The sequence below is a fragment of the Asterias amurensis genome, chromosome 13 (genome assembly GCF_032118995.1).
Source record: "Asterias amurensis chromosome 13, ASM3211899v1".
In the NCBI taxonomy this organism is placed as follows: domain Eukaryota; kingdom Metazoa; phylum Echinodermata; class Asteroidea; order Forcipulatida; family Asteriidae; genus Asterias; species Asterias amurensis.
Window position 1 is genome coordinate 13274106 of NC_092660.1, and position 15829 is coordinate 13289934.

At 37.4% G+C, this 15829-nt stretch overlaps 2 protein-coding genes across 5 annotated transcripts in view; one reads left to right on the forward strand and one right to left on the reverse strand.

The window, feature by feature from the left end:
* The window catches only part of LOC139945842 (multiple PDZ domain protein-like), a 468628-nt gene that overhangs the window by 365941 nt on the left and 86858 nt on the right, over positions 1-15829 (forward strand). For 3 of the 4 annotated variants that reach the window (XM_071943326.1, XM_071943325.1, XM_071943330.1), the window contains one exon: positions 8012-8072. The gene's annotated coding sequence lies outside the window, so the exon portion shown is untranslated. Of the gene's footprint in view, positions 1-7480; positions 7517-8011; positions 8073-15829 lie in introns of those variants that run through there. The other variant, XM_071943328.1, reaches the window with a different exon arrangement.
* On the reverse strand, positions 817-15634 carry LOC139945850 (peptidylprolyl isomerase domain and WD repeat-containing protein 1-like). The gene is made up of 16 exons (XM_071943339.1): positions 15470-15634; positions 14143-14245; positions 12885-12985; positions 12024-12119; positions 11559-11646; positions 10913-11018; positions 9878-10021; positions 9379-9453; positions 8682-8856; positions 8136-8233; positions 7264-7463; positions 6368-6434; positions 5635-5717; positions 4944-5056; positions 4292-4443; positions 817-3387 (listed from the first exon to the last, which is right to left on the reverse strand). Exons 1-16 carry the CDS (start codon positions 15591-15593, stop codon positions 3244-3246), a joined length of 1869 nt encoding a protein of 622 aa, XP_071799440.1. The 5' UTR covers positions 15594-15634; the 3' UTR covers positions 817-3243.

Consider the following 15829-nt stretch of genomic DNA (forward strand, 5'->3'; position numbering starts at 1 on the left):
TGTTATAAAATGCATATGGTTGTCAAGATGTTTTAAAAGTAGAATACAATGATCCACACAAATTTGCCTCGAAATTGCGTGGTTTTCCTTTTCCTTTGCGAACTAACACGGTCGGCCATTTTTGGGAGTCAATCCCACCATGGAGGAATAAATTAGATGGCTGACCGTGTTAGTCGACGAGGTAAAAGGAAAACCGTGCAATTTCGAGGCATGTTTGTGTGGATCATTGTATTCTACTTTTACAACATCTTTCTACCCATATGCATTTTATAACAAACGGTTACAAACGCTTTTCAAGGACCAACTCGACCGATCCAAGGCAACGTGTTCCTTTAAAGCGCGGTGTAGCTACGGGGACACTCATCCTCGATCCCAGTATGCGTGTGAGTCGGTGGCACGCGCTACCTACGTATGAATGTATAATTGTTGCATGAATGTATAATCGCACTGTGACTGTTGCATGAACGGCAGAATTTGTGTTTGTAACAAAATAGGCAGCGCCTAACGACTTGTCATCAAGTCTAACCCAAAGGTGATATTGGTCGCTGACAATTTCAAGCAATCGCACAACATCGGTATCACGTCTTATAGGCCTTTATAAAAAATAACAACAAACCTGTGAAAATTTAGGCTCAATCGGTCATCGGAGTCGGGAGGAAATAACAGCAAAACCACAACCCACCCTTGTTTCCGCACGCTTCGCTGTGTCATGAAATGTGTTTAAAATAAACCCGTTATTCTCGATTGATAATTGATTTAATGTTTTCTCAAAAAGTAAAGCATTTCATATTTCAAGGGAAGTCTTTCACATTAACCTGTGAAACCCTGTAAGTTATTTGTAAATCTGTGAACTTTTAATTTTGGTTCTGTTCGAAAGTGTCCAATGGCTTTATGGCATTTCAATAAAATGTTGAGGTATGGCATAGGTGACATTTATCTCTACCTTCATCAAATAAAATGAGACATTTTCCAAAACAACAACCAACCAATTGGATTGTTTTAAAGTACAACAGGTTAAAGACCTATTGGTAATTGTCAAACACCAGTCTTCTCACTTGGAGTATCTCAACATAATAAAATGCATAAAATAACAGACCTGTGAAATTTGAGCTCAAGTGGTTGTCGAAGTTGCGAGATAACAATGAAAGAAAATACACCTTGTCACACGGAGTTGTGTGCTTTCAGATGGTTGATTTCGAGACCTCAAATTCTAAGTCTGAGGTATCGAAATCAAATTCGCGGACAATTACTTCTTTCTCGAAAACTATGTCACTTCAGAAGGAGCCGTTTCTCACAATGTTGTATACTATCAACATCTCCCCATTACTCGTTACATAGATATATTTTATAATAATTATTTTTAGTAGGCCTAATTACCAATAGTGTCCACTGCCTTTAAGCCTTCTCTCGCAATGACCAACTAGGCCATTGAATGGCAAAACGGCCTACCGGCATTGTTTCTATTCCAAAGTTTAGCTTATACTTTGAATGAATGTGAATTATGACATACTTGCTTTCTCAAAAAGTAACTTTTCATGTTAAGCCGTTTAATTACTTTGTAACTGATAGAAATTGTGACCTTTCATGGCGGCATCCGACGCAACCCAACACTAATACATCTCAGATTAGCCCTGGTGGCCGTACACTTTCGTTTTGTACAGAGTCGTAATGTGGGGGAAGGGGGAAAACAAATATCCATACAGTATTTACTTGTCAGAAGGTCACCACCATTTTTATTCAGCTTTGTGTTGAAAGACCCAGTGATGTAATTTTAGACATACATTACATACAGTGTGTACATGATTGTGGATAGCTGGCAGAGAGATTTGTGATGCATTGTAAAAGCCGCCGACATTCTTGTTAGTTCCCAAGTATGCAGTGACGACAACTATGAACACCATTTCGCATCATAATAAAAATTAACAACATTATTAAGCGAATTTTCTACGAAACACAGCCAATACTCACATAATCTTGGTTTGTTGTTTCGAACAGTTTCACTACTCATCCTCAGAACGAGACACCACCAGTCGGTTGGTGGCGCTGTTTAATTTTGGAACATTATTCTCCCTCCGTAATACCATGGAGGAATAAATTTATTCCTCCATGGTAATACTTAGGGTGGGGAAGAGGGGGTGGCTCCCCTACTCAGTGTACCCTTGCCTCACACAAAAATGCAGCGTTCTCCCTGCAGTGATCCACTAGCCAAATGCCATTTAAAACATCCGAGACCAGTCAGGATTGTCTCAAGGGGTTCTGAAAATGCGACTTGGATTTCAGGGGTAAAAAGGTGTCCTTGTGTTGTACATTCTCATCATAGTACTGTTTCTTGCTCTCGGTAAATTAAAAAAACGTACAAAAAATATATATTGGAAATTAAAACAGAGTAAGATGCCTTCAAACATGGAAGAACAGTGTATCTTAAATTTCTGCAGAAAAGCAAATCTGTCACAGGAACATAAATGTTTCATGACTAAGGAGCAAAAAGATCTGTCACTTTTGGCGATCTTTTGTCTTTCACTGAGGCTGTTTACTTTTTCATTAACCCCTTCTATACATGTAGTATTATTTTTGTAACTTGACCAACTACAAGTGGAGACCAAACCCGGCTTTTTTCAGAGCCAACACTTCCTCAAAAGAGAATTATTTCATGGTTGTACCTGCAAGTTTACAATTATTTATAGTTTATTCCGCAAGTGTTCTTTAATAATCCAATGTCCTCGCCAGGGATTTTGTTGTTGGTCTTTTACCTGACTAGCTGTTGTGCTTTTAAAAACGTTTTGACCCAATGTCAACTGAAGTATTTGCTTTTCTTTCGCCATTTTTTAAACGGCAATGCAGTCTGTGGCAATCCAGTCTGTTTCTCACATTAGATATTTCAGAGCTGTGTCTGTGATCCTGTGTTGAGCAATATAAAGTTTGTGCTTCTGTAGCCACATCCGATCAGTTACTGTCCACATGTAACCAGCCACTGCCTACAGCCAGCCACTCTTTGCATATCCCTAACCACTGAGTAAAGGTCACAAGGCACTTATCACAAGCTGGTGTTCACAGGCCACACACCACTGTATTCAGGCCTATGGCTACATCTACAGGCCACAAGCGACTGTTTACAGCATCCAGAAGGTAACAGTCACCAACTCAAGATGTCAAATATCAGAGGCCTTTGGCTGTGGGTCTTTAGTCACAAGGCATTAGTAATCCACTACTGAACACTAAAGTACTTTCAATGTGAGGGTTTTACTACTTGACACTGATGCTGATTATTTTGATTTCATCAACTGGTTTGTCTGTCTTTGGACTTGTCTTGACTTCGCTGACCTTCTGAGTGACTTCCATCCCTTTGATGACCCGGCCAAACACTGTGTGCTTGTTGTCCAACCAAGGCTAGTAAATGAAAGATAGTAAATAACTTGTAAGGTATATTGCATAATGTTTCATACTTTTGTGTCTGTTGCTCGGCAACATTTTTACAAATTGATTATTAAAAATTATTTTGTCCCTAGTTGACAAGATATAAATTATCTGTAGATAAATCAATGAATGGCTAATATATTTGACGCTGAATAAAAAAATATTTACTACAAAAGAATTTGAACCAACTTAGAAAGTGGCAGCCCAGGTATCACTTTGAGAGGATGCGATTTGCTAAACCCCAATTATTTCAAATGTACCCAATTAGTCTCCCATGTAGCTTATAACTCAGAGGTTTTTTTTATGCTGGCACTCTTCTAGTTGTGCTCTCCCTACCTTGACAATACCTTTGTTAATAAGGGAATAAAAGGGTAACAATGAGTTCTTAAAAGGCAGGGTCATTGCCGTGTGATAAATAGCCTGGCACCGACCCTGCAAGGTTTGAAACGACGTTTAAGAACGAGTCACTACTCTTGGATTCCACTCCATAAATGCCCTTTTAAAAACGTTAAAAAAAATCAATTATAGACACTTTGACAATTGAAAATTCGGGGTTTTAAATGTTTTTATTTAAAACTTTGTAAAAAATCTGTTTGATGCGTGTGGATTGTGTGAACGTGCTTGCTTAGTTTACACGCACGTTTACGCGCACAATCTAACTCTTAGTGTTAGCTATATATTGCGCTCTGCGTGATAATATTGGCATACGTTAGCTTGGGCTCCCAACACATGGAAGCCAGCCGGTTATAAACAGCTCCAGCTGGTCATTATCAGCCGTTTAAACACCCCCACCTGAGGTGCTCTCCACCAATAGGAGTAGTGATACTGTCTGGGGTATTTATGAATTGTTATTAATGAAGGAACTATGTTTACTTACACATGGTACGACTGTGATAAAGAACTGCGATCCATTTGTACCAGGCCCTGCATTGGCCATGCTGAGGGTGTACGGCAGGTTGTGTTTTAACCTGGGGTGAAACTCGTCTTCAAATTCACCTCCCCAGATGGACTCTCCACCGGTTCCATTCCCTAGAAAATCATGATTATATATTAACTAAGATTCGCTGACAAGAAAAACCTGCTCTTGTTTACATGGAAAGTAAATCAAATTATTGTTACTCTCATACAACTTTTTACTTTAATTTGCTTTTCATTTTGTTTAAATGAGAGAAGGCCATCAACCCAAATACACTGTCACCACATTGCCACCTACTCCTTGAGGTGAAACTGTGTTACCTCTTCACAGTTCGTAAGGTTGTAGGCATGGGTATCATCCCCGAGGAGCCTGGTTGGTGGAGCAGAATGCAACTACCTTCCAAACTTTTCACAAAGCAATTATGGTCAAGTTCCTCGCCTAAGGGCACAAGTGTCATGACAGATAATCAAATTATTGATTTATCATTGTAGTATCCTTTAGTATTTCTTATTTATTTATTTATTTATAATTTATTTATCTATCAACTTTTTAAAATTTTCACGTTATACTTGGAAGGATGCATTTGAGATTTGTTTTTCTTCAAAGTATTTACCTAGTGGATCTCCCATCTGGACCATAAATCCTTTGATGACTCGATGAATCAGGTGACCATTGTAGTAGCCATTTCGACTATGCACACAGAAATTCTCAACCGTCTTTGGACACCTGTTTGATCAAAAAATTACATGAGATTAAAGCAATTGCACAACATCGGTAAAAAGTATTGTCCAAAGGCCCACACTTCGTGTATCACAACTTATATATAAAACGACAAACCTGTGAAAATTAAGACTCAATCGGTCATCGGAGTCAGGGAAAGAATAACGGGGAAAACCCAACAACAAGCTTTTTTTCAAATTGACTTTGAAAACTTACCCACAACGAGTTAGCTGTGTATTTATCTGACCTGATTATTACTTTGGGTGATATTTTTTATAAAATAAATGGTTTTGCAAATGGAGGTTGCTCACTTTGGACCAACTGCTATACCATCCAATAAAACAAGATTGCCTAACATGCAGCATGTAGCCTTCTTGACTAATGATTGCACACAATTTGGTTTGGTATGCAAAAGGGCCGACCTACATGTACATGTACATGTACTCATTCATGTGGTGTATGGTTAAATAATCACTGATTTTTCAGAGGGCAACAAAACCGGAAATCAGACTAAACAAGAATAATTCATACCTGCATGTAACAGTGGTACAAAGGGGGGTCAATACATAAAATAATGGACTTACTCTGTAGGAAATAACTGCACCGTGATATCTCCCATTGATGTGTGTATACAGGCCTGGTTGGATAACTTCTGAGAAACTGAACCCTACCAAGACGGAAAACAATCATGAGAATTAAATAAAATTGTTTTTACCCTACACGGATGTGTGATAAGCACTATTATGTTATTGGTGCTTCAAGTCCTGCGGAACGAAAAAAAAGCCTACAACTAAAGAGGCATCGTACTTGTGTGAGATTATATAAAAAAGGCCATTTGCGCCTAAAATCCAGAGCGAATACGTCCACATAGCAGAACAATCCCTTATACATAACCACATTACTTCAAACTGAAATGCTTCTCAAAATGGTTTACACTTTCGATAGCTGCTCTAGGCTCCTAACAAAACGTGTTTATTGCCATATAATTTTAAGAGTGATTACAAAACATATCAGGGTCGGAATTAAGTGTATTTCCATGGTAGTCAGTAGTAGCCCTGATAAGATTTTGGTAGCCCGAAAGACACATTATGTCTCGCGTAAAATACACCAATAACATAGTTCTTTATTGTTTGTGATGATGATTTTTGCATTATTTTTCCACTAGCCCGTCGGGCTATCAAACTGGAAAAATCAGTAGCCCGGCTGTAAATCTGGTAGTCCCGGGCTAGCGGGCTAGTGGCAATTTCGACCCCTGCATATATACTGTCCCTTTAAGATGAAGGTTATTAAAGATTATAATAAAGTCATTTGTCATACCTGTGTTGCAGCCATCTGTTCCTCTTTGGAGGGCTTTTCATTGAAAACGTCACGCTCGGCATCAGCACTGAAAGAAATATATTCAGAAAATGTTCTTTATTTTTATTTTATTTAAATGTAAAAATCTTTGAAGCTATTTAAAACAAAAGAGAGGCATGAGACTATTGAATATTAACAGATTTAGGTTATAGAGTAAGATTTTGGCATTATCTGTAAGTTCTGTACAAGTTCAGTGTGCAAGCAGAAAGAAACAACTCATTTTGGTTAAATGCTGACATGTTTACATTAGTAAATGGTGAAATATTGTAGGAATTATTTAGTAAATGGGTCATTCCGTGTCAATTCAACACGCTTTTGGACCTGACCTTCACGGATTTAAATGAAATTCGGTGTGCTGATTGGACTCCCTGAGAAATGCCTAAATCCCAAATTTTATGTAATTCGGATCATTATTTTGGGAGATACGGGTTAACGAACTTTTGACTAATTAGCATGACCTGCTATGTTTGGACAATCATATCTCCAAAAGTAAAATACCTACAAACTTAATATTTAATATTTACATCATTTTGAAGCTCTTGACATGGCCCACATTTGATAACATAAAATTAAAAAATCTCCACGCACCACCGAAAAAATACGCAAAAATTTGACCTTTGACCTTGATTTGCGAAAATGCGTAATTTTCAAAATGCGCAATTTTTTTTTTAAATGCAAGTTTAAGATGCAAGCAACATTTTTCTGGAAAAGTTCATCCCTATTTAATATGAAATATAGACTTGTGAAAAAAACTGAGAACTAGTGACATTACAAGCTAACTGGTCCTACTAGCTAGTCACAGCTAGTCGCACAAAATATCTAAGGACAACCATGCAGAATTACTCAAATCAGTATACCTTTTTGCATCATCTGGTTCATGCATCGTGAACAAGTAAAATCTGTTTTTCTTGAAGGCAGTGCAGACAAGTGTGGGGTCAGAGGTCATTTTCATTAGAGCTGGGTTTTCCGATGCCTGCATTTCAACAGAGAGGGCAGCCTTGCTTGGTTTCTTACATCCCTGGTACAGAGCAAGTTGCATGAAGCGAATGTTCTCAGGCTGTTTGGAAAAAGAAATTAGAGATGGGGTACGGGTTGGGTGAACTTTTAAAGGTGTGTTATCAGGATTACTTGTTAAAGACATTGGACGCTATTGGTAATTGTCTAAGACCAGTCTTCTCACTGTGTATCTCAACATAAGCATAAAATAACAAACCTGTGAAAATTTGGGTTCAATCGGTCTTTGAAGTTGCAAGATAATGATGAAAGAAAAAACACCCTTGTCACATGAAGTTGTGTGCTTTCAGATGCTTGATTTCGAGACTTCAAATTCTTAATCTGAGGTCTCAAGATCAAACTCATGGAAAATTACTTCTTTCTCGAAAACTACGTCACTTCAGAGGGAGCCATTTCTCACAATGTTTTTACCATCAACCTCTCCCTTTTACTCATTACAAAGTAAGGTTTTATGCTAATAATTATTTTGAGTAATTACCAAAAGTGTCCACTGCCTTTATTCATGATGATTTTACTATTCATTCTTCCAAAATAGCTCTCTTTGTTAACTGAATGCTAACTGTTAACTTTATTTCTTGTTTTGACTTACAGCAACCCTGACTGCCGAAAAAGGATGACGAATCTCATGCGACCGTGAACTGTTGAATTTTTGGTAAGTTTGTTTTCCTGATTATTTTAAGGGAAGTCCTGACATTGACATCCCTTTGATACTCACCTTTCCTAAGATTCTTGAGCATTTATTCGTGTGTAGATTTAGCACTTTGATCCCAAGCATTGTAGCATACAGAACAAAGTTACCACTTTCATCGAACACTGAAACACAAAACAATTTTTGAAGCATTTACTAAGGAAAAATATCTTTTTGGAAACCTTTCATGTAGCCATGGCTGAATTAACATCATAAACTTTTCTTTTTTCAATAATTTAAAGATAGCAAAATCTAATCAGAGAAACAAGGGTCAAAAATATGTACAAAGTTGAATGCTCCCTTAACTGAACCAACCATTTACAAGTAGAAAATGTATGCAGTATTTCAACACTTACGTAAAACTTCACTTGGAATGTAAATTTGAAATTAATTTCTTGAATTTCCAAAAAGGTTGACAATAATTTACAAAGTTATATGCATATCCTTTATTTGAACCAATCATTCACCAGTAGAAAATGTAAACAATCAACATTGAATCAAAATTTACATAACACTTAGAAGGTCAATTTGAAAGTCAAGATATCTCTTAAAGTTTGCACGGACAACACTTACCTATATTTGGATGTGAGAAAGCATCTGATTTCTGCAAGTCCCTCTCTGCGGCCATCCGTCGTCCAAACTCCATGTCAGGTAGCTGCTGCCTCATCTGCTGCAGCTCACTAAACGTTTGCAGCGACTCATCAAAAACTCGCGTAAGTTTCCCCGTTAAAAATTTGAAGACTCTCACCTGAAACATAAAGTTAATCTTTGATTGTCGTTGAAAAAGTCTTTGGAGCACCCTGGCAGCTCAGGGCTGTATACTCCCCACGGAGCTGAGAAAGATTACAAGAATGTTATTGGCCCAATGACCATGGCACTAATATAAAGCGCATTAATACAGTCGTAGATTAAAATGCACCCTACAATGTATAAGCACTAGTTACTAATGTTGTTAAGCAAATTGCCGTTTAAAAATAAGTGATCATAAAAGGACATTAGGTTATTTTTTAAAACCGCGGTTTACAAAGATTCTAGTGCATGTGAAACGTTTATAAAACAGGCAGATCATCTCATGACTAACTATTAATATCATAAATCTTGTAATTGAGTGACTTTTGTGACTCAATAGGACAAGAGTTTCTTGTTCTAGTAAATCCTAACGAATCAAGTCCCTAAACTCATTTAGAAAATGTATTCCTGATTACTCTCATGAGCAATTAAACTCAACATTATTTCAAAATTTTCAATATTTGGGTTTCTGTTACATTACCTTTCTGTCTTTAGCCAGAGCAGCAAACACTTTACCACTGGGTGAAAATGCCAGGCCCATGGGAACTGTCTTACACTGTCAAAACAGAAGAAGAAAAAAAACATTTAGACGACTGCTAAGTAAAAGGACATCATTAGTTTCCTCTGGTTGTTTATGGAGATCAAAATCATTGGAATTAACCGTAAAAGTTAGCCCTCCTACCCTCAGTAAAGTTTACCAAAAGGGTTAATTTACCTTTTTACAACAATTAGCAAGGCCTGTGGTAAGATGCATTCACTACTTAACATCATGTTCAGCTTGAATAGTGCAGTTTCAATCAAAACCATTTGGCTGATACTGAACAGTTAGACAGTAAGATGGCATAAATCCTTACTAGGTGAATTTTAAATAATTTTTAGGTTGAACAAATACTATAATGTTAACATTTATTGGCCTGAAGTGAATGCAAAACTAAGATTTAAGAGCCCAGCAAGTATGCATGTTACATGTATGTCTTTACCTTAACAAACTCGTATAAATCTGTGTCCGTCTTGTACTTGAAGGCAACTTGCACTGGGAACTTGTACTCTTTCTTTGGTCCAGTCCAGTATTCCACCATTCCTTGCCTGTCTACCGATACCATCACTTCATAAACTGGATTGTACTAGAGAAAGAAAAATCATTTCAAGTAATGGAATCAAGTTGGCTCAGTGGTTTCTTTCCATGCCTTTCACTAATGTGACCGAACCCCGGTTCGAATCCCACCTCGGACCAGAGCCTTTCATGTGGAGTGGGTTTTCAGTCCCTACCTGATTGTGAAGGTTTTTTCCTCAAACATTTTTCCACTAATCATTTCTTCTTGAAACCTGTTCATCCTGTTATTGGGGTTAATTGTGCTGTTGGATTTGTAATCAAAACAAAATACGTAAGTAAATTTTGGGTGGCAGAAAAGCAAAGGTACTCAATTTTATCAGGTTGACTTAGTGTTATTTTGCCCTGCCTTTCACCTCTATTGACCCCTGTTCGAATCCCACCATGGTGACTTGAATTAAGTTTTCATTCCCTTACTAATATGACGGTTCTTGCAATATGGGTATTCCCACCAACATCTACGACTAAAAATTTCTTCATTATCTTTGCTAAACAGGTATCTTATGTTCTTTAGGATCCATTTCTTTCATTACCAGATAGATACAAAAACAAAATCAATGTTATACCTCAGTCTCTTGACTACCCCTGTTTCAATTTGCGATTCCCCACCAACATCTACAACTAAACATTTCTTCATCATCTTCGCTTAACATGTATCTTCAGCCCTATCGGTTACAGAACTCCTTTTTTATGTAGGATCCCTTTCTTTCATTATCAGACAGAAAAAAAAAAGAAGAAATGTTATACCTCAGTCTTGACTGAGGCTGTGACTGAAATAGTGGCTACGGCTTGATTTCCACATCGCACGTTGAAGTATAGGATGTTCTTAGCAACATACTTAGCAACAGCTGTAGCCTTAGCCGTAGCCACCAATTCGGATATGGACTACCCCTGACATGCTTACCTTCATGAGAATAACAGGACAGCTATGTAAGGAGCTGAGAGTGTGAATGGCAATGTTACTTGACCGTCCATCGTAAATGTGGATGTTGCCTGATGTTTTCTCAGAACTGTACACATCAAAATAAAACACAAATCAATAAATGTTAGTACATATTTGTAACAGCACATTTTATTGTGTTCATCTGCGGTTTATAAGAATACACACAAATCTGATTAAACCTATTGAATAGGGTTTATTGTATACACATTCAAACTGAGGCTGAAACAGCAATAGTCAGGCCCTTTATCATTATATTTGGATATTGGGAGTTTTATTATGACTAGATACTTATAGCATCCACAGAATGGAACAACATCCCTACTTTCATTAAAGCCGCAAAAACCACAGACCAATTTAAAAAACTTCTAAAAACACATCTCTTCCCTGTTTTAGCTTTTCTCTTTTTCTCATGCTTTTCAAACATTGTGTATGTAGCTTTTCCGATAAGATTTTGTTGTTTATTGTGCGTTTTCAGTTTTTGTAAGCGCTGTGATATAGTTTTCTATTGGGAGCGTTTCTAAAAACCTGTTATTATTACTATTATTATTATTATTATTATTTTTATTATTATTATTATTAATATTATAGAAACAAATGGCCTCCTTACCATGCTAAAGCACTGATAGCATCACCGGAACGAAACACCCACTCACAGCAGCCCGGTTCATAGTCAATCTTCATCATGTTTATCATATCTGCAAAACAAACCACAAATGTCTTGAGCAATGGCAGGGATGAGATTCTGAAAAAAATAAAAACTTTGACGACCGATTGAGTTCAAATTTTCACAGGGTCGCTATTTTGTGCATTATGTTGAGATACACGAAGAGAGAAGAATGACAACTACCAAAGGTGTCCAATGTCTTTAATTTACATATAATTCCCTCATAAAGATGACCTTCACTCAATGAACAAACCTTGCCGCTACAGGAATAAAAAGTATGAAGCATGTCTTGATTACCTCAAACCCAACAATTTTTATATTTAAATTTTAACTTTAAGAAACTCAATAGCACAACCAAAGTTAACCCACATTGGTTTGCTGAGATGCAAGCATCCTTATTTTACTCACCAAAATTGACAACATCAAATATCTTTATTGCTTTGTCGTCTGCAACAGTAGCAAGTAATGATCCATCAACACTCACTGATATACACTCTATTCTACCTAAATTGAAAAACAGATAAAATAATAATAGATGTTAAATTTGCCTCGGGATAAAGAATATTAATTTTGTTTAACCCATACACCATGGTGTGTTAGCACTGTACACTCAGTACTTCCCAGAGTCCTTCTGAAAAAAATATCACAGGCATATTACTCGGGTGGGATTCAAACCCACGACCCTAGCAATTCTAGAGCATCATCAAAAACTTTACAGCAATTATTTAACAGCTGTACAAAATAAGTTAACAAAACTCCTTTATTTAACAGATGTTAAATTTGCATAAATAATACTTTATATAGAATACTTTTTTAAATGGTGTGTATAATTTGTACCTTTACCAAAAATGGAGCGCTAGCATGCTCTGTGACAACAGTGTTTGCCAAAAAAAAACAATCAATTTTTTTCTGTACTTTCTGACACTTAACCATTGCTTCATCCTTCGGATGGGACGTAAAGCCGTTGGTCCCATGTGTTGTGTAACGCATGTAAAAGAACCCAGTGCACTTATCGAAAAGAGAAGGGGTTCGCCCCGGTGTTCCTGGCTGTGGGTGCTGTATGCGCCGTAGCACCTTGTAAACCCTTGTTAGGTGGTACGATTAATTAGGTCTCAGAATTCATCACTGCAATAACCTATCTTTCTGGAAGTTTGTATATAATCAGCGCCTTGAGTACCTTGTTTGGTAGATACGTGCGCTGTATACCACTACGATATTATTATTATTATTATTATTATTATTATTATTATTATTATTATTACTACTTACCAAGATGTGCCCTGAAGTGCTTGACAAACTCGATACCTTGATCCTGCTTCTTCCAGAATTTAACATGTCCGTCACAACTTGCCGTCATAATGTAATCTGTCCTGTAACAATTAACAAATAAAAGGTTTGAGTGTGACCAAACAAAAAAGTTACATCCCCTTCAGATGATTCCTCTGCTGCCACTTCTAAGCTTGGGCGATATCGATTTATTTTAATCACGATATATCGCCGACAATATATCGCGATATTCGACTTAATCACTATTAATTAAATTTGACATCATCAGTCTTCAAACTCCAAGTGAAAGTTGTAGAAGGGACAGTCATAGCATAAGAGAGGTGTTCTAATGACCTATTCTTCTGGTTTTACTCCAAACCTATGGGGTGCAAGATGTCTCAGCTAGGAAATACATCGCAATATTGCGATATACCGATAGATCAATTAAAACCAAATTGATCCGATATCGAAATCATTTCCAAATTAGTGTCGCGATATTCGATAAAACCGTGGTATCGCCCAAGCTTAACCACTTCCAGTTTATTTCTTCTATTTATTTACTCTTGTCGTCTTCAGTTAGCCTGGTATTATATTCTTTGTATATGTTACGTTCGTTTGGTGCGTCTTGTCCTGTTTCCTCTTCCCTGTTTGTCTGTATGAAGGTTGTTGTCTACAAGCCTCAGCTTCATGTGATAGCCTCATACTCTTGCTCCTCTCTTGTACATATTTTTATGCGCTTTTGATTTTGTTACATTTCTATGTACTGTTTAGTTCTTATTGTTATTTTTTTCCCAACAAGAGTATGGAATAAGCATATTATTGAACTGCATTGAAATGTATTGTAAACTTGGCTGTGATCCCTCGCTAAAAAACGGCAGCTAACGGTTGTATGGCTCCTGCAGCCGATTTCACAAAACTTTTCGCAACTGCGTAAGTCCACTTGAGCAACGTTAATGGAGCAACTTGCGGCTTAAACGTTCTGCAAGTGGACTTAGGCAGTTGCGTAAAGTTTTGTGAAATCGGCTGCTGGCTGGCACCCCTGAACGAAGATATCGACAAAATAGGGAGACCGCCACCATAGGGGTAAATAGCTCAGTTGGTCTAGCTCCAGCTACTTTATCTGGATAATGGTTCGTTGTTACCCTCTGGTCATACCAGTCTATGACAATTGGGAGGATCGAGGGTTACGATTATCACAACGTATCTGGGGTAGCTTGATGGATAAATACTACACCAGTAACAAGAGTAAAGGTGTACTTACTTACTGACCGCTACATGTGTAACAGTATCTCTATGCATGTAGCTTTTCTCATACAGTTCAGCTGATGGAAGATTACTCAAGTAAATGTCTTCAAACTCAAGATCTGAAACATATTAAATGAAATAACAAAAATGAAATAACAAAAATTAAACACAATACTTTTATTACATATATATCAATGAACTGAAATTTACATTTGAAATGAAATATCTTTAATTTATGACTTCTTTGAATGTTTAAATACTAAATGAATCAAGACATGTTCAATCACCTGTTAAAGTTTACTCAGCCTTAACTTTTGGTGTAGAACTCCTTTAAAACTGAACAAATGCCTAAAAGTAAAATCATGCAATCATTCTTTACTTTCAATAGTATAGTTTAATCTAGTAGCGATAACGAACCCTCCTCCGCCGTCGGGAGGAAGGTTACATTATGGCAACTAAGTTTAATCATATAGGCCCGAAGTGGATTGCCACTATTTAATATACATGTATTGTAGAACTACTCCTAGAACTATGAGGTTTGTTTCGCTATCGTGGAGACGGTAGCGGAACGAACCTCATAGTTCTAGGGGGCTAGCTAAACACTAACAACAGAATAGTAAGTAGAACTACAGGGCCACTCCAGGGTTAGGGTTAGGGTTAGGGTTAGGGTTAGGGTTAGGGTTAGGGTTAGGCCATTAGGGTTAGGGTTATAAAAACTGGTTTGGTCTATATACAGGAGTAACTATAGAATACAGGGCCACACTCGGCGACAGCCCTAACCCTTACCATAGTAGGGCTGTCGCCGAGTGTGGCCCTGTATTCTATAGTTACTCCTGTATATAGACCAAACCAGTTTTTAAACCTTTGGATTTTACAGGGCCATTCTCAATAAAGTTGATAACAGCTTTCAGACATAATTTGGAAATTGCATAGATATTTGATGAGCAAACATTTGTTGCTCACCTGTTCAATGTTTCCTGTTTATCGTATTATATTTATTTAAAAGGTAGTCCCCACGAGTTTCCTGAAACCGACCCTGAATGGGGAATTTAACCTAATGAAGTAGGGAATTATTTGAAAACTTTCTTACTAATCTTCTTTGACTTCCGTAATATAAACAGTACAGTATCAGTAAGCATAAAGCATGTCAAGTAAAATAAAGTAATTCGCTCTGGGTCTGGCACTCGGTATAAAAAAAGTAAAATTAATTCGGTCATGGTGGTTTCGGGCCAGACTAATCCATTTTGGCAATAACCGTTTCAAGTGGATATTGAAGAGGGGTCAGGGTACCGCGCGTGACTGATGTGTTTTTCGTTCGGACGTTTATTTCTGTCTTTACTTACATTTCCTTTTCTTGGGTTTAACTGCTTCAGCTGGCATTGGTCCTATCCATTCTTCATCTTCCCCTTCGTCTTCCTCAATTTGACGTTTTCCTCCTGAAACTTCCTTTGCTTTTGGCGATTCCATCTTGTGCCGAAATTACTGTTTGTCAACTACATACACATTGGATTCCCAGTGCATGTATTATTGTCATCCTCGTTCTCATGGGTGCTATGCCGTCCCCTACATTGATTAACGTCAGGATCAATAATTCTCCCCGAGGTCATGGAGTCGAGGTTGTTCTTGTGCCCGATCTAGAATAAACTGTTGGCCCATGTCAAACTGAATACCCGATTCAGAATAGATCCCGTTTAGTTGTTTCC